The following is a 21760-nucleotide window of genomic DNA, read 5'->3' as shown; positions in this document are numbered from 1 at the left end:
ACTGCCCCTCTATGTGGACATCACTGGATGACCATGGTGGGCTGCAGCAAAGATTGCAAGAGAATGGTTGTGGTTTCCTCAGTTACTCTGCTCCTCCCAACTGCTCAACCATTTCCTCACTGCTTTGTATCCACCCCGTAACAAAAGGTTATTGAATAAACAAGATGTCATCCAGCTGAACAGGATCTTTGGCTCAGGCCCTGGCTGAACTGAGCTCACTCGTCAGCCAGCAGAGATGTGCTGTGAGCTCTGAGGGAAGCAGACCTGGGTCACATCTCAATCCAGGCATGCCCCATCCGCCCTCTGGCATGAGCCAGTCTCTTTCCTCACTCCACCAGGTGATGAGAAGAAGGTGCTGGGGGAGCCAGCTCCCCTGGCTTTGTTTCAGGCCCACTTTATGAGGGAATCCCTTTTGGGGCACACTGGGGTCTGACGGCCTGGCTTTTTACTCTGAACTAAATGGGCCAGGCAGCCCACCCCAGCTCTCCTGATAATTCCCTGCTTACTGAAGAGCAGGGGGAGAAACGTCAGTTGGTCATTCCATGAGACAGGACATCTTCTCAGCAGCTGCTTCTCGAACAAAGCCTCGCTGTTGGCCCTCACACAAGGAGGCGTGAGGCTGGAACAACAGTCCCAGTGAGCATGGACACAGCAGCAGCAGGAACAGAGAGCTCCCTTTGACACAATGGCTGAGCTCCCTCTGCCACAGTGTCAGCTCTGCCCACTGCCCAGGCCATGCTCCTCAGCTGTCACTGCTGGCTGTTAACTGTTGACAGACAGACAGACAGAATGACAGGAGAAAGATGGGTCATTCATTGGAGAAACTTAAAAAGGCTTTTCCTTACCATGAGGGTTGGGTCCTTCTGGCTTCTCTTCCACAGTTCTGCCTCTCAGGTGAGAGATACACTCTGTGAGGGGAGTGGAACATTGAATTTGCTTTTCATGTGGTGCTGAAAATGTTAGGCCTAAGCAACAGATATTTTGAATGAATTATTCCAATAATTAGGAATAAAAAAATTTGTCCTTTTTGGACAAAGGTTTCACTTTGGTGAATTTGAGAAACTAAAGGGGAAATAGCCCTGACTGAACTCAGCTCATTTCATCTTACAATCATCCTAATTTCATCTGTTGTTTCACTCTTGCTGTTTCAAGATTCTGTGCTGTTGTCATCTGTACTCAGTGTTTACCTGTATAAATCAATCCCCAAATCAAGGGTCAAATTCTGCTTTCACAGCTGCTCATATAAATCCACCATAACCCTGTCACAATGTCAGAAAGCAGGTTCAAGCTGCAACTTGTAATTGCATTTTGTGTTAGTGCAGAAGGGCTGGCAACCTCCTGTAATGTTTTCAACAGCTTCCCCGCTCTCCATAACCAGCCCTGCAGGCTGTGGGTGTATGTCTGTCTGCATGCAAGATGCTCCAGGGTGGAAAGACAAGGACCAGATGGTTATTAGAGCTAAGGCTGAGAGAACAGATCCTTTCATGTTCCCAGCTGTGTCTGTTATCTGGGGCTACTGGGCAGATGTCAAACTTGCTTCAAACTTTGCTTCTTGACTGACTTCTGTGGTAGGACATTAGTTCATATCATCAGGGACTTTGACCTCAAGAAGCATCAGAGGAATCTGTCTTCTTCAAGAGAAAGAATAACAAATGAGTGTTGCTTATAATATCAGTGGACCTTTTCCATTAGTGGTGTGGATGATGGGATGGAGAGCACTTTCAGCCAGTTTTCAGGGTGGAAATTGAGCATGGAAGGCTAACGTGCAGAAGAAAGGGACTGGCAGGGACCTTGTGAAGTTTCAACAAAGGCGCTTGGGGGGTTCTGCATCTGTGTTGGAGTAACCCCGTTCAGCATTAAAGGCTGGGCACTGAATGAATGGAAAGCAGCTTTGCAGAAAAGGACCTGGGGATCCTCACAGACAAGCTGGACATAGGTCAGCAGTGTGACCTTGTGGTGGAGAAGGCCACCCCATACTGAGCTGTATTGAAAGATTATAGCCAGCAACTAAAGAGAAGTGATTGTTCTCTTCCATTCAGCGTTTTTGGGACTACATCTGACACACTGGGTCCAATTTGCTCCCCAGTAAAATGAAAACATTGACATGCTGGACCAAGGCCAGAGGAGGGCTGTCAAAACAATTAGGGTACTGGAGGACAAGATGTGCGAGGAGAGGCTGATAAAACTGGGCTTGTTTAGCCTTAGAAGAGAAGGAAGCTTTAAGAAGCCTTATTTAGGCTTAGAAGAGGGGGTCTTGTTGCTGTCTACAAGTCTACAAGTGGGAGCATGAGGTGACAGCAGGGCCAGACTCTTGGAGGTGCCCAGTGATGGAATGAGAGGGAGGTGACACAAGTTACAGCAGAAGAAATCCCAATTATGTACAAGGAAAAATTTCTTCACCCTGAGGGCACTCAAATGTTGGAGCAGGACCCAGGGAGATATTATAAACCCAGCTCAATAAGGCCCTGGGTAACCTGGTTAAATGGGAAACACTTTGAACTAGATAATCCCCGTATGTCCCAACATCAATTACTTTTTATGAATTAAAGAGCATTCTAGCTGCTAGTATTTGGGATGTTTTGCTTCTAAAAATAAAACATAGAGGGTTTTGAAATGGGCGAAAGAAACTACCTTCTTAAAAGCAGACTTTAATAGTACCTATGGTTAATACCAGCCTCATCCTCAAGGAGAGGCTTTTTGACATTTTTGCACTGTGAGAAAAAGAAAGTGTGTTTATTTCCACCTTTACAGGAACAATTTTCCCATAGCAACAGCATTTCATTAATGTGCTTAGCTTGCCTATTGTTTTTCAGATGTGATATTTGGATGAAGTTTCAGAAGCTAATTACTGATGATTCCTCACCTACAAGAGTATCTTTATACAGGTGTGGACTTTGTCATCCAATTGAGTTACAAATGACTGTTCCAAGTTACTGAACACCCTTTGAAAATTAAAGGGAAAAAACATACTTTGTTTATATAACTCCAGTTGGATTAAAACATTATTTGGATTCCTTCAGTACCTTTTTAGATAGATAACAGGAGTCACAGGAGCCCAGCCCAGCTCAGATTAGTCCAGATCAGATTAGTCCAGTTCAGATTAGTCCAGCTCAGATTAGTCCAGCTCAGATTAGTGCCTGTTTCAGCAATAACCTGGAGAAGAGCCCTGTTAAGGGGTGTGGTGTGCAAAGAGAGCTCTTACTTGCACAAACAAAGGCAAAGGACAGGCAGATTTACAAAGAGAAGTAAACCACATATCCAGTCAATAAACAGCCTGAACCTGCAATTTTAATTTTGTCTTCTTTTTTAATGCTTTTTGTGCCCTGCCTACATTGGAAACTGAGAATAAAATCCTTCTTGCAGAACTGAACAGTCACAGTATCAGGGGAAATAATTCACTAAAGCAGCAAAACTTTCCAAAACTTCCAATAAGAGAATGGTTTTTCCTTATAACCTCCTTCTGAAGTCATGGGAAGGCTCACTTAAGTTGCATGCATTTGTGTGTTTTGATCAAACTGTGGCACTCAGCCTATTTTTCACCAAAACTTGCTATTAACAGACTCCCTTGGCCTACTCCAGGCAAACCTACCCCACAGTGTGTGTTGGCACAATGTGAAATGCCAGGAGCTGGGGCAGGGTCTAAACCATCTCCAGGGTCCTTCTAGGCATCAGCTTCCTGCTCCTTCATGGCCCAAGTTCCAGAGCTCCGCTCGTCAAAATAAAGATGCAGAAGCAGCCCATACACTGCTTTTCATAATTTGTAGTTCTAGTGTGCATTGTTTGTTTATTTGTTCATTCATAAAGTGTAGCATATTTTTCCAGAGCTGGAATTTCTGATTCCAGCTGGTGGATTTTCTCCCTGCTGATTTCCCTTGTAGTAGCTCTATTGGTTACAGACTGTGTGCAGAACTTTTAAGGGACTCTCAGAAGTCCTAAAACTAATAGTAATTTTTTAAATAACAAAATATGTAGAGGTTTTTTTAAAAAACAGAATGTTCTCTGTCAGTGCCTCCAAATGAGTGCATATTGCAGCAACAAGCCCCAGAAGAAAAGTAATTAGTGAACAATAGGAAAATTAATCCTTTGTTGATTAACATATTCAGGTTCTTCCCTCTTGAATAAGTCCAAGTGTTGCAGAGAAACAGATTTGGTTCTGCAGAGTCTGGTGGATTTAATTTAATAGTGCTTCTCCTATTGCACTTTCATTTTGAATGTTAAAAGAGGGCATTTATTTTATTATTAAAACATACTCCTGTTAGCAGCAGGGGCAGAAAGACACTCCCTGCATTATCTAGGCATTTGTTCCTGCAAACAGCACCCTCTGTCTTCTTCACAAGTGGTCAAAGATCAGTTTTTAGCCAAGTTTGGTTGCCAGCACACACTGTGGCTGCTGAGCAGGCGGTTCCAGGCTGTTGCCCCTCTGACTCTTTGAAGATCCTCATTTTTTGTCCCAGTGTATTCCTGCCCACATTAGGGCTGGATGCCAATGTTTTTCTCTTCTCCTTCTATAGTTACCCACAACATGTTAGTTCAGAGCATTTCTCCTTTGGTTGTCTGGGGAGCCTGGCAGAACATTAATAACATAAACTGCTGTCATTTGCTGATGTCTGTCACTTCTGTGCCACACATCCCATGGCCCCCTCCTGGTTCTACCTCTCCTTTCCTCTTTGAGACATCAGCTGAGGGATCAGATTCCATCAGCTTTGCCCCCTTCTCCTTCAGGGGTGTGCCAGTCCCTGTGTGCCCAGCTCTGCCCTGCAGCCTCTCTTTTCTTCCAGAGTGCCTCTAACTTACAGCCAAGTTTATCATGTGATTCTTGTGTAGTTTGGGGATTTATTTCTTAGTTGCTTGAGCCTTAATTGCTTCTGTGCTGCTGCACACAGAATACATGCTTGCATCCTCTGAAGGCAGTAGCTAAATGCCACTAACTTCAGTAGGACTAGGATTTGACTCATAGGTTTTAAGGCTTTTTTTCCTATTTTAGCAAAAAACTTGCATATCTTGAACTATTATTTTAGAGAATAAAATATCATTTTAGCATTTAAAGTGTACAGGGAGCCATACAATCATAGTTGGTGCTTTGGGAAAATTATTTCAGAATTTTAGGAAGTTAACCTTGATAATTGAAAGCCTCTGGCAGTGTAATCCTCTTCACTTCTGAGGCCATTGGTAAAGCAAAGCAAAACATCTGGTTAACCTCTGGTTCCTTCTCCAACCCAGCTGAGATTCTCCAGCATCCCAGTGACACTCCTTTTGGCCTTGAGCCTTCTCCAGAATAACAAAATGAGGATTGCAAAAGCTCTTACAGAACCTAAGGCCATCTGGAAGTCTTACCTGAAGATGTGTGTGGAGCTCACTTGGAAGTCTTCTGTGCATTCAGGCAGTGAGGGAGCCAAGTGCCATGGGGGGATTTTGGTTCCATAATGTACTAAGACATCAAATAAGGACTCATCAGCCCATTTCTCTAACAGCCAGTCCTCAGATGGGAGCATGTCCTGTCTGTGCCAGCTGTGGCCAAATTTTAGTGACCTACACTAGAAAAGCTCTTTTTTTTATATATTTCTGAAGACTCCCCTGGGTTTCACATCACTTCAATCTGGCCTGTGTTATGTTCCAGCAATGCTGCAGTTTCGGCTGTGGGTGTCTCTTGCAGGTTCCCTTCCCATTGATCAGTCCTGTGTGACTCAGATCAGGATGGGGCTCATTCTGTAGCACAGTAGGCGGCTGTGCAAGAAGGGATTTGGAAACTGTCCCTTGGCTGTGCCACAGGTTTGGCTTGGCTCTCAGGAGTGACACTTCACCTCAGTGTATCTCAGGTTATGCATGGAAACACCTGAATGTGATGCTGACCCAGTTCCAGGGAACTTGCAGCTGAGGAGCCCTGAGCTCCAAGAATGCAAAACCATCACTGTGAATGGTTCTTCACCGGCTGAGAGGAAGATTCAGCCAGTGAATAGAGCAGTTATAATAAAACATCTCACCAAGACTGAAAGGGATGAGGCAGAAAAATAAGAAAGGTTAAATTGCACCTGTATAGCTTTTCCTTTTATCCAAATTCTAAGCAGGTGCTTTCAGAGCTGCTAAGGAATGGGCTGTGGATGGAAAATAAACAATCAGATGTCAGGTAATTACAAGCTGCTTGACTAGTTTGGTAATTACACATACTTTGGTTGAATTCAGGATTCCACCTGGAAACTTGACCACTACACCAGCAATGCAGGAAAGTTACTGTGTCAGCCATTCTAAGTTATTCTAAGCCTGTGCTTTACTCCACCCTTCATCAGTGTTGCTCCATGAATGGGAGAAACCTGTTCTAACCACAGGGTGAGATTTCCCAGAGCATCAGAACTGATGCTGCAGAGCCTGTCCTGTGGCACTCGAGGGTTAATTTCTCTGAGGATGCTGTCTGCAGATTCAGTTCATGGGGAGAGCTGTTATACCCACAGCATCTCTAATGCTGGGATTTATTCAGGGCTTGGCAGTACTCTCTAATCTGAGAATTCTTGCTTAGCTACCAAAATAAAGTTTTAAAAAAAAAAGTGCTGAATTGTAGATGGCACAAAGACTAATGCTCTCAACCCAGATCTCTTAAAATTGACATTCTCCATGCTACATTTATTTTCTGGTTCTGAATTTATCCAAGACAAAGGCTGCTGACAGATCCTGGCAGTTTTTCTAACGCTCAGAGCAGGCTGCCTGACCCACGGTGGTGCCAAGTCCATGCTCAGCTCAGCAGAGGGCTGGGGGAGGGAGAGGAGGCAGGGGACACTGGTGAGCTGACCCTGCCTGGTGCCACCTGCACTTTTGGCTGCAGCCCTGTGCCTTCTCATGCACCTTGCACTCTCCTGACCAGATTTTGTAGAGATCTCTCCCTGAGCTGAAAATACGCCCTTGCTGGCTGGTGGTGAAGGAGCTCTCACAGCCCAAAAACAGCAATTGGGTCTGTAACCTTCAATAGCTCAACACTTGCATCTGTGCATTGTTTACTGAACTGTAGACCTGCCAGCCAGGATTCATTGCCTACTGTCACCCAGGCATGGCTTGAAATGAGTAATAGAGCACAGAAAGCAATAACCTGCCTGTTTGATCCTGGTTTTTTGGGAAATATATATATATAGTGAGGAGAATTTCAGAGTTGCAGTGAGGAAACATACAGAGAAAAGGGTATGAAGTGGTAAAAAAACGACCACAACACTAACTTTGAAATCAACCTCTACCAGGAAAGGACAACAGCTTTGCTGCAGGACAGATTTAGGGTAGCTATTTTCTGCCCTGCCACCTCCCCGTGACTTTTCTGTGCACCATCTAAATGCCACCCAGCCATGAGCCAACTGGCACCATTTGTGCACACTGGGCAGGCCTGACCCACCCAGGAATGCTCCCTGCCAGGCCAGCTTCATCAGGAGCTTTTTTCCTTAATTGTGCTGCTCCCAGATCTGTTAGGGTATGAGTGAGCTACATTTCTGGGCGGATATACCCTGCTTAAAAAAATAATTTAAAAAGCCTGCCCTTATTTCAAATAATGCACCTGCTGCTCACCCATTGAGCTTGTGCAAAGTGGGTATAAAAAGCTATTGGTTCTGGGAGAGTGGTATTTCCTTCGTGCCTTGTCAGGAGCAGGGACAAATCCCATCTAATGAGGGTGGCACTGCCATGTGGAAATAGGAAGGAGCGAAGCAAAAAGGGAAAATCTTTTTAACTCTGTGAGAAAGCTCCCTTTGGACAGGGTGATTGAGAACTGGAAGTGCAACCCATGGAGAGAGCTGACCCTGAATGAAGGGTCTTGAGATCTCAGGTTTGTTAATGACCTTTTGGCAGATTAATTGGTAAAACACCTTACTGGTATCCTAGAACACGAGTCACTCTTTTTAGAAACATCATTATTCATTTGCCAGTTGCTTAAAAAAATTATATAACCAGCAATTCTGTGCCAAGATTGCTTTGGAATAGAGAAATGTTGTACTCTGGTGCCAAGAATCTCACAGACTAAACAGAACCCACTGGGAGCCCTTGCTCTAGATGGGAACTCGTGTTTATTTTAACATGTAAATAAATTGGATGAAAAATGAGTCTTTCAAATTCGTTTTTTTGTTGTTGTTATTGATGTGGGTCCCCAATGGGTGGTCTGCATGGAGAGGAACCTTTTGAAGAGAGCTTGAAAGGAAGCTGTGTCCATCTCCCAAGACATTCCTCAGCAGCATGAAGGGAGTTCTTACATGATCCAGCTTTCATCTTCTTTTCTTTGTGATGCCCAAGCTACTGTAGGCAGGGAAGAATTGGGTCTGTCTTTCCCAAAATTAATTGATTTGATTGTTTGCTCGAGCACAGAGATACCCAAGCCTCACATCTGGATTGTGCAGTTTGTTAAGGGAAGAAATGGAAATGTTTTCTAGTTGATCAAGCTGTCATTTAGGAGTTAACAGCGTGTGTGTGTTGGAGAGGCAGCACACGTGCTCTGGAATAAATGGGCAGGGAAAGGGAAGGGGAAGGGGAGTGTGCAGCTCCACTCCAGCACTCCAAAAATATTTGTTTTCATTGAAAATCCTGACATTTTGAATTGGTGTCCCAGCTGTTTTAAAATTGCATAACAGAAAGTTAGTGCAATTAGATTTTCATCCTTGTTTTCAGCTAGGAAAAAGTACAACTTGCACTTCTTCTTTTAATTTTTGGGATTGAAACAAGGGAAGAAAATTATATATGTTTTTAAAGCTAAAATAAAATGCCAAGGGAGATATCCCTTGGCTGCTTTCCTCTTCCACTGAAGGTGAAACTCTAGCTACCATTAGTGATATCTCAAGTCATATGTGGAGAGCAGAATAAAAGCTCTTCTCTGCTCTTAGATCAGTAGCAAATAGATCAAATGAGCTTGTGAGACCCTGGATTAGCTCCAGCAAAGTCCAAGCATTTTTCCTGCAGTATCTGGGCATTGATACTGGTTCTGTGTCATGCCAGAATAAGTCTTTGAAGACCAATTCCAATACTAAATAAAGTCACCTCACTGATTCTTCAGGAAATTATGTGCTCCTCATGAAAGAGAGCAAATCTCAGTGCAAAACTGCAAGAATAACTGTTAAAAAATATAGTGCCTTACAAAAGTTATTATAGGCCCTAAATAAAATCCCTTAGTGCTTGATTAGTTGGTGTCTCTGACTCCTTAGAGCCACTGTAAGTTGTGCTTTGCTGATTATGTATCTTATATTGTGTTGTGATCTTCATCCCATAGGAGAAGAGATTCGACAGGAATAATTTCATTCATCAGCAAAATAAACTCTTTTGCAGAGGAGCTCAACAGCTACTCAGCCATCCACACTGGCTTTGTGCAATGTTTTCAAACCATTGATCCCAGCAGCCTGGTGGAAAAGGATTTTTCTGTCAGCTGTCCTCTGCTTTTATGTTCTTAAGGGCTGGCTTGGGAGGTGGCACTGCAGAAGGGCCTGAGGAAGAAAGTGGAACACTGTTGTGTGCTTTGTGGAGGAGGAAGTGGGCTCCATATTCCTCTTTCATGGACCTTGGCTTCCCCAGGCACGCCACAGCAGCTTCCTGATTTTGTGACAGGGCTGACAAAGCTGCCCCTCTGCAGGCAGTGTGGGAGGTGGCCATGGCATGTGCAGGGTCTCACAGTGCCTTGGCCCCTTCGTCTCATGATGCAGGAGACACTCAGGTTCCTAGGCTGGCCACAGTGACTGCTCTTTGTAAATGCAGCTCCTTATTTTGCAACACAAGCACTCAGATGGGTTTTTTCAGCATGTTTGCATGAGCAACATAATGTTCCAGGAAGACTTTTAAGGAACTGCAGTTCAGAGCCAAATTCAGCAACTGCATTAGAAATGGGTAAGTCTTGTAAGGCCAAAAGAACCATGTTTGTATCCATTAGAGCAGAATTGGCTCTCAACATTGACAGAAACAGTTTGCCTTGTTAGCCAGAATTAACGACTGCTCTGATACATACCAGGTCATTTTGTTTGTCATCTCTGGAGTACTGAAAAGATCTCAAATGGCTTTAGCAAGATGACTGGTTGTCTGCCCCCTAGCAATAAGGCACAAATAATTTTAGTATAGAAAATTGACTGTTACTTTTTTTTTCCCTAACCAAGACAACAAACAATATATCTCTGTGTGCACTATTCTAAAAATATCTCATCTCTGCAAATGTGTCTCTGATGTGGGAGGAGAATGCTTTCAGTTTGCTGCACTCTTTGTGTGAGGCAAGTGAATAAAAACTACCCAGCAAATGCTGAAAGGAAAATTATTTTGCTAACCTTGGAAGGGAAGAGGGAAGCAGATGGACTTGTGCCTTCAGGACAAGGCTCTTTTTTGGTCAGAGTGAGGCAGAATCCACCTGTAGTTCTAAGTTACATGCTTCATGCATAAAACACCCAGGGGAAGAGGTAATTCTGTTGGGTGCCATATTAAGTGGTTGTGTAATGTGGGAAAACCCAGTGTTTTCACTGCATCTCTGCTGGAGGTGCTCAAGAAGGGGTTGCCCAGATGTTGGTGAGGATAAGCATTAAATGAGCTGTATTTCAGGTTCTCAAAGAACATGAAAGTGGAAGCAATGGTGAGAGAGAATCTTCTCCTTTTAGCTCCTAATGGTTCCCATCTGATGTGAAAGAAATCTTGCTGGGAAAGACCACAGGCTTGTGTCAAACTGGTCTTTGTTGAGTGGAAACCAGAGCTGTGGGAGGGGATGAGGGCGCAGCTGAGGCTCAGTCAGGTGCACACTGAGACTCAGCTCCAAGGTAAAATAAGCACAGCAGCTTGATCAGAGTCAAGGGAGCATGACCTGTGTTCTAAATCCCAGGACAGCTTACCCTGCTCTCTCCTGGCTCATGTGGCTCTGTCCTGGTGCCAAAGCTCTCCACGTGCAGCGAAATGAAGAGTAGGTACAGATGGAGGGCAGAAATTTCATCGTGCCCTCGGTGCATCAGGCTTGGTTTGGTTGAAGATTGGGGAAATCAAACAGGAACAAGCTCCCTTACTGTGATAAGTCTGTTCTGAGGGCAAGAAAGATGCTTTGTTGAGCAGGAATCAGCAGGATGATCTCTGAGGTGCTTCCTCTGTGTATTTGTTCTGCCAGCGGAACATTTGCTTTATGTGTTACTGACAATGCAGGCACAGTCTGTTGACTTTTCCAGATGTTGATTGTCCTGCTTTGAAGATCCTTCCTGTTGTTTTAGTTGTTTATGTGTCTGAATGGTGGATTAGATGTACTGCTTGTTAAACAAATAATTAAACATTCAGAGCTTTGAAATCCAGTATGTTTAATTAATGAGCTTTGCTCACTTGATGAAAAAGATGTGTACTTAAATCATAACAAAACAAGTATAGTTTTTTAAGTAGTGAACTGTTATGACAATTTGAAGTGTTTACTATTTCATTGATAATTTTTTCATTAAACCTTAAAAAGTCACCAAGCAGAAAATCAAGGCTTCACAGAACATTTGCTGTGGTGCCTTGTGTATTGTGTCCCCCAAATTCTCCATCTATGTGCTTTCTCCAAACTCCTCCTCTGCAAAACCATGCTGCCTTATAGCCTGGGATTAGAGTTAATTATTACTTTTAAATCTTGCTGTACCTTGGACCAAGGTCTGTGGTGATGCCCTGTGGTGCTGGTGCTGTACAAGTGCTGAAAAAAAAAATAAAAAGAAATAAAAAGAAGCAGAAGAGTTTCAGTAGAGATTATAAATACAGGCATCAGCTGCAATGCCTTGTGACACACTTCATTAACTGCTGCACTGGCTGCTAAAGCTGAAACACTCTGGAAAATTGTATCTGCTATTGTATCTGCTGCATCTTGTGCTCTTAAGTTTTATCTCCAAGTCTGAATGCATTTTGTAAAGGGCAGAGAGGAAAGCAGAGGCAGGCAAGGGCTGTCTCCCAGTCTGTGGGGTTTGGATACAAAATGAGCTGCTGAAGTGGTGCTTTCCCATGGACTGGGGTCTCAGGATAGGTTGGGGCCATCACAGTGAGGTGCCCACCTGAGCAAGCAGCCGCAGGCTCAGGGAGATCCTGGGTGAGTGTTTAGGCTAGCACATCGCACCTTGTGCTCCAGAGGAACCATCCACATTTCTGTCAATGGCATCTCCCTGCTGTGGGCTCCAGACCCAGCATCATTCCTCTGTGTGGGTCACCTGCAGAGGGAAAGCATCCATGAGCATTTTTAATTATGTGTTTTATTCCCTAGACCAGACAGCAAGCAGGACGCAAATGTGCTAATATGTGCTCCTACCAGCAGCATGACCTTTGGTGGGGTGAGAACAAAAAAGGGTGAGGTAGGCTCCCCTTCCCACATGTGACAGTGTCCAACACCAGTGAGAGGTCCATTCCATCTCAAATTTGGGCAGAAAATAGAAGCAGAGGACTTCAGGAATAAAACAAATGTTTCAGAAAGCTAATAAACACATAATAGCTTATTTTCCAAAAGCCATTTGGGCATTTGCTTCAAATGTACCTATCAGATTCCAACAAGCTTATTGATGAACAAGGCAGTGAAAGAAGAGTATCTTCAGCCTGAGCTTGGCTGTGGGCTCTAACACAAATCCTTTTCTGCACACCATGTCTGTATTGTAATGAACTGCTGCCCACTGCTGTGGCAGTGCCAGTGCCAAAGCAGCAAATTCACCTTTTCTGGCCTTCAACAGCCCTTTGGGAACTGACTCACATCATGCTCCAGCTTATTAAATCAAACACTCCAGCACCAAGCCTTGCCAACAATGGTCCTTCAGCCATCACTAAGACATTTCTTTCCAGTGTGGGGCTCTGAGGTACCAGAGCTGCTCCTCAGCTGTTTCTGGGAATCACTGAATTCACAGTGGTAGTAATTCTCACCTTTAACCACTGAAAACTCCTGACACTCCTCTGTTAATACCACTGCAATTCAAAATGTGTCTGTGCTGAGAGAATGGTTAGCCCTGAATTCCTGACCTAACCCCTGGCTCTGCCTGTTCCTGACTCTCCCACTATAAAATCTTGGAGTTACACCTCTAGAGAGGAAAACAGACAGTATTGATGAATCCTGAGGCAGGAGTCGAGCCCTGCATTCCTCCTGATTGTTTCTACCATCAGCTGGCAGAGGAGAACATCTCATCCTACAGTGATGTTGTTCTCACTGCAATAAAAATGAATCCAAACCATACCCTTCCCCCAAAGCTGGAAACACCAAAATATGTGAAAGGCCAAGATACAAATTCTTCCTGAAAAATTACTGTTCCCTAGGCAGATTTCTCCTGTCCTCTTTGTTTTATGGCTTTTCCATAATAGATAGGGGGCAAAGGCTGAAAAAACAACATGGTGCATAATTTCTGCTTTCCCATGACTGTAAGCTTTAAGGCACAGCCCTGAAATTGGTGAATTTACAGCACCATAGCCGAGCTCAACATTTGACCTGCATTCCCATCACCTCATTTTCCATAGCAAAATGTTCCTGCTGAAGGTCAGAGGGTCAATTCAGTCCTTAGCTGAGCACCCAGGGCCAGGCTCCAGTGTTGTCAGGAGGGTTGAGCACTTGGAAAGAGAAATAAATATGCATGGTGTGTGGCTTCTGTAAAAGTCAGTGTTTAGAACAAAACCAGAGCAGGTATCTGAGGGTGAGCAGGGTGTGGGGACACTCACCATGCCCAGGGTGCCTCTGAGGGCTGAGGCACCCCACACTGAGCAGGGACTGATACTGCCAAGCCCTCCTCTCTGCCTAATATTCTGCTTTACTGCATTTAAGGATGGATTTCTTCAGCTCTGATGGATTTATTCAGCTTGTCCCACGGCCCCAGCAAAAAAGCATCCTGCTGGTGGAGATCCAGCCTAGTTACCCTCATCAGACTGAGTCTGCCCAACAAGCCCAGAGCTCATTCCTTCAGGCAGTTCCCATCTGGCTTTCAATGAAGGGAAAGGAGTGTCAAGTTGGACTGGATTTTATTTACATGTTTTTCAGGATATCTCCAATCTGAACAGGACGTAACCTTTCTTTGAGGCGTGTGAGCCAATGTCAGCTGAAGAGCCTGGCTGCTTTGGAGTGGTTTTCAAAAGCAAGCCCCACAGCATGAGAGAATGTGGGATTTGAGGAATGAAGGGACTTGTAGATGTAGAGGTCACAGGATCTGTTTTGCTGGCAGAGTCATATTTACATGGTTATAAGTGACTACCCTGAGACTTCACACCCTCAAGTACTCCATCCCTGAACTCTCAGCTTTGTCTCCCTGTGCAGGCAGTCAGTGTTATTTTATCCAGAGAGATGTGCAGTTCTGGAGGATCTATAATCATAGGTAGAACCACACTCTGAAGTCATGCTCTCTGACAGGACTGACTGAGTTGTTTCTTGTTCTTGACTCCAGGGCCAGAGCCACAGTCTGAGCATGCTCATGCTGAAAAATAGAGGGAAGAATTAAAAAACTGTGTGATATATTGGGCCAGATGATCAAGCCTTTATTTGGATTTTGTTTGGGCAAAGTACGTTAATTTGCAGAGGTGTGTTTGGTTGGAAATGGGTGCTTAAACCTCCTGACTCTAGATTTGCAACTTGAAAATATGTGGTTTGGATTCTCACTTTTAAAGGCCTGTGGAAAGGGTGCCTGCAGTTAGGTCAGTACACACAACCTGAAATGATCACTGAGCCACTGCACACACACAGCACTAGCAGGGAACCACACAAGCTGGGTGTGAAGATAGATAGATGAGAAATAATTTAAAAGTTTTGGGTGCTGTGGGGACGTGCACCAGCAGTCACAGCGCTGTGCACTGCACCTCACACTGCCTTGCTGAAACCTGTGGGAATGCTGAGATGAGGAGCTCAAGGAGCTGGGATTCTTGGACAATTCTCTGTTGTCACCCTTGGTGTTGTGTCACTTGGGTGTGGAGCAGTCTCTGATTAGTTCCAGTTGCTAGGGGAAGGTGGATTCACTCCTCTTGCACCCACTGGCACTGTGGAATCACCACAGCAGCTTCATTCCCAGCAAAACCCAAAGATAATAACTTTACATCAAGGATGAACATGACCTTTCACTCTTAATAGCTCTAAAGGCAAAAGATCAGAGAAAAACACGTCAATACTCTTGATTGTATTGATGTTTGGTTGTGCAAATATCTTTCCTCTAATGGAAGGGGTCTTGGTTCCTCACCCTGAAGTTGGTCAGCTGGGGAATTCAAACTTGCAATATACTCATTCACTGGAGGATGAGTTTGGTTTCTTGGAGGGGAAGAACAGAAAATAGTAAAATAAAAGACCATGAGCTAGCAATGCCCCCTGGCTAACCTTGTGCAAGGGGCAGGGAGAGTATCAAAGCAAAGGCTTGCATGGCTTTCCTGTCCCACATGTGCAGACAAACTGCTGCTCAGGCTTTGTGCCATCTGAGTGGGGAACAGGAGTTTGGTATTTAAAACCAGGGTTAAAAAGGGGGGTTCATTATGTTATTAACAAAAAAAAAAGGAAAAATTTGAAGAGGAATTTGTCACAGCATTGCACAGGTATTCCTTGGATTGCACAATCATTGCTCTGACTGCTACAAGCAGTGTCACTGTTATGTGGGGAAATTCTTCACACTAGAGCCAAGGAGGCTTTCCAGACCTCCCTTAGTCTCATCCAAAAATAGGCCAAGGGCTCCCTGTTCCAGAGCAAGGAGTCATGGCCCACTGACAGGCCTTGGCCTCAGGGGTTTGCTGTCTCTGCTTGCACAGCTGCCTGAGACTGCAGAGAAGGAGAAACTAGAATCAAGTGAGGCAGCACCAGAGAAAATAAAAAACTGAAGTGCAGAGCTCTGTTAGGGAAAATGTTCCTCTCTCTGGACTGTTCAACTCACATTAAGCTGCTACATTTGGAGTTAAATAGTAGGCAGATAACACATTTGTGGACCATAAAGTGAGTGGACTGAATGTGTATAAAAATTGTAATAACCTCATTTTCCATCTGTAATAATAACCAGTTTAAAGTCAATAGTTCCTCTAGCCACACACATGGTTTCACTTCTGGAGATTATCATGACTTGTATTTTAATTTGCTCTTCGATTTGTTTCTGGTCACTGATCCATGGAGGATGCTTGCTGCACCATATTTTGGCAGGAATTGGAGTGTGTGCATGGAAAGCAGAACTGGTAAAATGTTACTTATAATTGATCAGCATGGTGTGTATGGGTTTTTATGGCAGCCAGGGTGGCTGATTGCAGCCTGCACTGCCAAAAGACCCAGCCATGGAGACCACCTGACAAAAAAACAAGTTTGGGGCTCAGTTTCTCCTAGATGGAGTGAATTTAGTCCAGATTTTTATTAGAAGTTCTGCCTAATTTGCAAGGTGATTTTTTTGGGTGGCTTACAAGAAAGTTGAGACCTACTGATTCCCACTGGTATGACCACTGCCAGCAGATGTGACTGACTACCTTTGTGGCTGTGTCAGTGGTGCTTTTCTTTGCTGATCACTGCAAGGGGAACCATCCAGCATGTCAACAATTATCAGCTTCACCTCCTTTAACAAGCCATTGTCCCTTTGTGTCTATAAATGTGCCTCAGCGCCCACTGGAGAAGGCCTAAGGAGACACCCAGCAGGAGGGAGATGTTTAACACCCCCTATGCCCTGACCTACATGAGTGGGATGTGTTTTCCCCTTCACAATTTTCCTTAACAACCTGCATGGAACAGAAACAAGCAAAGGGCTGTTTCTAAGGACAAACCCTATTTGTGATAGGCAGTAACATGCATGTGTGGTCAGGTAAGCACGCAAACTGCTTCCCTAAGGTGGCATTAATTTCAAGCCTTTGCAAGCTCAAAATTGCCTGGGGCTGTGTTGGTGGTGATGCTGGCTCCACCTCTGCCAGGGATGCCACTGTTCCCATGGCAACTCACCAGCTCCCATTTTAATCTTCCCCTTCCCTTCCGTGAGGCAAGATAATTCCCAGACACAGAGCGAGGAAACAGTGTCCAGGTGTGGTACAGCTGGCATTAACACTTGTTTAGGAGGAGGATGCCACTGGATACTTGCCCACTGCAGGCTGCTGCAACCTCCATCACTTGACCCCTTACCTTACACAGAGAAGGTTTCCAGCCCACCCAGCACTGCAGAGTATCATGAGAAAAAGCAGGACTGTGAAGTTTATGCACACTCAAGCCCTGAAAAGCCAGTGTCCATGGTCTATTTAATTTATAGCAACTCTGTCTAGTCCAGAATCTTTCTGTTGTTGGCCAAGATGCAACACAGCAGTTACAGCTGTACAATGAGCCACCAGACCCATGATCCCTGAGGCAAATCCCTGTTTCACAGGATGCAGTGACCCTGGGATCAGCAAGGCAAGACAGCCCTTCCCCACCCTGATGGTGGAGGTTACCAGAAGTAAATTGGTAGTCTTAGTCTTGAAGAGCAGATAGAAACATGAGGGAACAGAAGTCCCAATTTAGAGGCCCCTTGCAATCCTTTAACATTCTATGATTATTTTTTTAAGTCAGGTCATGGACAATATGGCCCTTGACAGCTCTTTGCAGTTTCCTTTGCATTTCTGCAGCACTTTTTCTGTTGAGAGATGACTGCAGGAGAAGGTCAAGTTAGGACAGGAACAGTCCAACAGGTTTATTTCTGCCAGGTCCTTTCTTGACTGTACCCAGTGCTTCCAGTGACTTATCTGTGTGCTCTGTGTGCTCTGCTTCTCCCCTGCAGTTGGCCACGGGCAGAGCGAGGGTGATCGGATGGTTGTCTCAGATTTCCACGTCTTCATCAGGGACAGCTTGCAGCACATTGATCTCATGAAGAAGGAGCACCCCAAACTGCCTATTCTCATCCTGGGGCACTCCATGGTAAGCACCACCCCCTACCCCTCCCAGGACATGTGTCACAGCCTGGTGGCACTCATGGAGATGGCAGGAAATAACTCCACAGCAGGAAAACAAAATTGCAAAGAACCTTCCATTCCACTTCATTCACTGATTGATTTGCCAGCAAGCTACAGCCCTGAGATCTGCCTTGAGTAAAGACAGTCCTTAACTTTCCACCCCCACCATGGCCCTAATTAGCCATTTGCAAGGAGGAGCCTGCTTTTTAACATGACCATTCACTCCCGTGGCTGTGTGGTAAGGCTCACCAGCTCCCTGCAGCATCGGGTTTCCCCTTTCATTTTAACCAGTAACCAGGAGGTTAAGCCCTCCAAGGCTTTGTGAGGAGCATGGGGATGAAGCATAAAAATACCCTGTAGCCTTATTCTGTTGAACAACCTAACAGGAAAATGTACCAAGGATTAAGGCTGCAAAAACAAAGGCACTGATTTGGTGAACAGATCTGAAGCCTGATTCTGACAGCACGGGCCAAATCCCTTTATTCAAGCTAACAGTATTCCCACTGATGTCATTGATCTGCCCTCTCTGCCTTCCCAGAGGAGAGGAAAATGAATGAGTACTTTGGGATTCAGCCCATACTCAGATAAAGAAGTGTTCTGGCATAAGAAGGCATGGCATGCTCTGAAGGGCTCTCATGCTCCAAAGCCACCGTGTAACAAGGAGCAATTTCCCACTGAAGCCTTTGAGATGCTTCTTGCTGCTGCTCCATTTAACAAGCCCCTGGATCTCCAGAAGTGTGGAAGTTCACCAAATATTTCCCTTGGCAACTAATCCTTTCCCAAGCAAGCCCAAAGGATCCCTTCCAGCAGCACCCCTCGCCATCAGCCCGTCCTCGTGCAGGACGGCTCAGCCTGGCTCTCATTTAGCTCCAGACCATGGCTGGGTGTTTGCTGCCAGGCCCTTGTGGGGCTGGGGAACACTGAAGAGGAGAATATTGAATTCCCATTAATTAGTGAAGATTTTCACATGCCAGTGGCAGCACTGCTGTTGCCCAGGTTACCAGTGGCACAGCACGGAGCAAGCCCGGCTTCAGGGCACCTTCCCCATGCAGCACCAGTCTGTCAGGCTGATAAAACTCAACTTATTTTTCAAGTCCCTTCTGAACTACCACTTCAGATATTTTCTTCTTCTCAGTCCTTTAAAGTAAGAAGGACACAAGTCATCCTGGGGAGCTGATGGACATTGCATGGAGAGTTGAGTTGCGTGATGAGAGGGTTTGTAGCCTGAGAACAGAAACCAGATCTCTTCTCCCCCACAAAGCCAGACACTTCCAGTACTTCCACTCCTGCAGCCTCCCTTGCTGACCCCACTGCACTCTCAGTGGGGCAGAAGTAATGGCTTGCTTGGACTAAACCCCTTCCAGTAACAGGATTACAATGCAAACAAAATGTTGGCACCTGTATTAAGCTGTGGGCTGTTATTTTGCATTGCAGGGGGGAGCCATCTCCATTCTGACAGCCAGTGAGCGGCCCAGTGAGTTTTCAGGCATGCTGTTGATCTCTCCTTTAGTGGTAGCCAGCCCAGAAGTCGCCACTCCCATCAAGGTAAGAGCAAACCCCTTTGCACATGGTCACCTTGCTCTTCTGCACCAGGAAAAGAGTTAACACCTCTGGCCTTGAAATGCAAAACCTCTTGAGATCTGTGCCATCTTGATGCCAGTCAATACTTTTAAGTGCCTCCCCCATATTTCCATCTACTTTTCATAGGGGAAGTGAATCCTGAACCTGTCCAGAAAAACCTGTTTAAGCAAGAGTTGGGTACTGGTGGTAGCAGACTGTGCTTTCTTCACCTCACCCCGTGGCAGCCCACACAATGCTGTCCTTTCCCTTCCTCTCCTACAGCTTTCTTCCTGACTCATGCAGAGTCTGGTATGGTTGCAACACAGGCTGCTGGCTAAGTCAGGCCAGGGTTATTTTTGGCATTTGGGGGATGACCAATTTCTGAACAGAACTAGAGCTCCTCAGTCCCAGAAATCCTTTATGAGCCTCAAAAGAGGCTCCCAGCTGAAGCATCAGTGCCCCAGCTGCATCCCATTTGGCCTGGTACCATGACTGGTTCTTGTCCAGACCATCTCTTTTGGTTTGCATTTAGGCTTTATCCCCCTCCCATCTCCATCTGCCCTCCAGAGCTGTTTCTGATCCACAGTTGCATTGCCCAGTTTGCCCTTCCCCAGGGAAGCTCTGCAAAGCAACTGAGCCTCAGTTCTCTCCTCCTTTTTGCATTCTAAAAAGAATAAACAGCAATCCTAAAAGAAGCTGCAAGCAAAGGGAAGGAGCAGCTAAACCAGCACGAAGGACAGAGCCTCTCATTCCCACAGGACTCCTTCTTTTATCCTCTCTCCTTAGACACTTCTCCTAGGGCTAGCTTCTTGTTTTAATTTACTTCTAAGCTATTTCTCCTTTTTTTTTTTTTTTCCTCTGTGAGGAAGCAGACAGATTGCCTCAACTTTCAGTATAATCCTGTCCCACTTTCTGCTGTAGCCAAAGCCATCTATAGACCTCACAAATCATTACAAGCACCAAAGGGTGCTTTCTAATTACCTCTTTTCCACTGAAAAAATGCATTAAGACCTCTAGCCTTAAGAATCAGAACCCTGCTGAGATCTGCACCACCTGGATGCCAGTCAATATTTTCCTTCTGAGTGCTTTCCCATAGTCCTACCTAATTTTAAGAGTAGAAGTGAATCCTGAAGTAATCCAGCCCAAGTAAATTTATTTAAATAGGAGGCAGAATACCAAAGTCTGATTTTAGGAGGCTGGTTACTGATTCTTCAAATGAGGCTACATCTGGCATAAGTGGCCTGTGAGCACCAGTGGCCTTGCTTTTTCTTATCTGGGAAAGCAAAAAAGAATAACTATTAAGAAAAAATAATAAACAGTCTGAATATGAGAGAGACTGTTATCCTTTACTTTCTAATCAAGAGAAATAGAGAACAATTGCTGTAGCTTTACCTTTTGCTGGATGCTTAACCCTTTCTGAAACAAGGACTCACCAGGTCTGTGGGAACTAGCATTACTGTAGTCTGCTTTGTTGCAGAACTATACCAGGTGTTGCTTTATTTCTGTGTAAGAAAAAAATGCAATGATGCATTACTTAGGTAGGAAATCCTGTTCTCTAACTGGTGCATTTTGGAGGTTTTTATTTTGTCTCTTTCCTAGAAAGTCTCTCACATGCAGTATTACAAAAGCACAGTCAGTTTCATTCTCTTTCAAATCTATTGCATCTCAACACTGATAAAAAATTAATTATGCCTGAAATAGCTCTGTTCTGTCACACTCAGTTGAAATCATTTTGGGAGTTGAAAAGGTATTTGCAAGAGGAAGGATTGAAAACAAGCTGAGTATTCCTGCATAAACCACATTTTCCCATAAAGCTGTGTGGGTTTTTTTTCCTCTGAGAGTAAAAAAACATTTCATGGTGATTGTGCCTCTGAGGAACAAAGGCTTATTTTTCCCTTGGAACTGATACGACTTCTGAGCCCTGGGCCATTTCCCAAGGACCACTGCATTCATCCCTTTGCTGGGGAAGTTTCCAGCTGAGCAAGAATTTACCTTGGCCTGAACAAATGAGGGCTCAAGACAACAATAACACCGAGCCAGATGACACACTGGGTCCTTCAGACCCTCTCAGAAGTACCTTCCCTGGCTGCTGAGCCAGCCCTGGCAGCAGCAGAGGCACAGCACTGTGCAGGCTCTGTGCAGGAAGATCAAATGCTGCTCTTTGCAGAAACTATTTCATCAGTGCCCTATAAATCCTGTGTCCTGATGGAAGCATCCAGTTGCAAATCCAGTTTTGTGAGAGGGATCTTGCTGCCTTCCCCCTTTTCTTCTCAACTGACCTGGACAAAATTCAGCTCTGAGTCTTTGCCGTTTCAAAGGCTGCAGAGACAGGAGTCACATATGCTGGCAAAGGGCAGAGCAGGGGTGAAAGAGCATCTCCCTCTACATTTCTGCTATT

General features: G+C 44.9%; 1 protein-coding gene across 2 annotated transcripts in view; it reads left to right on the top strand.

Annotated features, from left to right (window-relative positions):
- Positions 1-21760, top strand: part of MGLL (monoglyceride lipase) — a 105389-nt gene that overhangs the window by 68289 nt on the left and 15340 nt on the right. For both annotated transcript variants that reach the window (XM_074549789.1, XM_005485405.4), the window contains 2 exons: positions 17631-17767; positions 19237-19347. In XM_074549789.1, the coding sequence (XP_074405890.1) occupies positions 17631-17767; positions 19237-19347 (248 nt within the window). The remainder of the gene's footprint in view (positions 1-17630; positions 17768-19236; positions 19348-21760) is intronic.

The sequence above is a fragment of the Zonotrichia albicollis genome, chromosome 12 (genome assembly GCF_047830755.1).
Source record: "Zonotrichia albicollis isolate bZonAlb1 chromosome 12, bZonAlb1.hap1, whole genome shotgun sequence".
Classification (NCBI taxonomy): Eukaryota; Metazoa; Chordata; class Aves; order Passeriformes; family Passerellidae; genus Zonotrichia; species Zonotrichia albicollis.
Note: the sequence above shows the minus strand (reverse complement) of the source record. Positions and strands in the feature narration are given on the sequence as shown.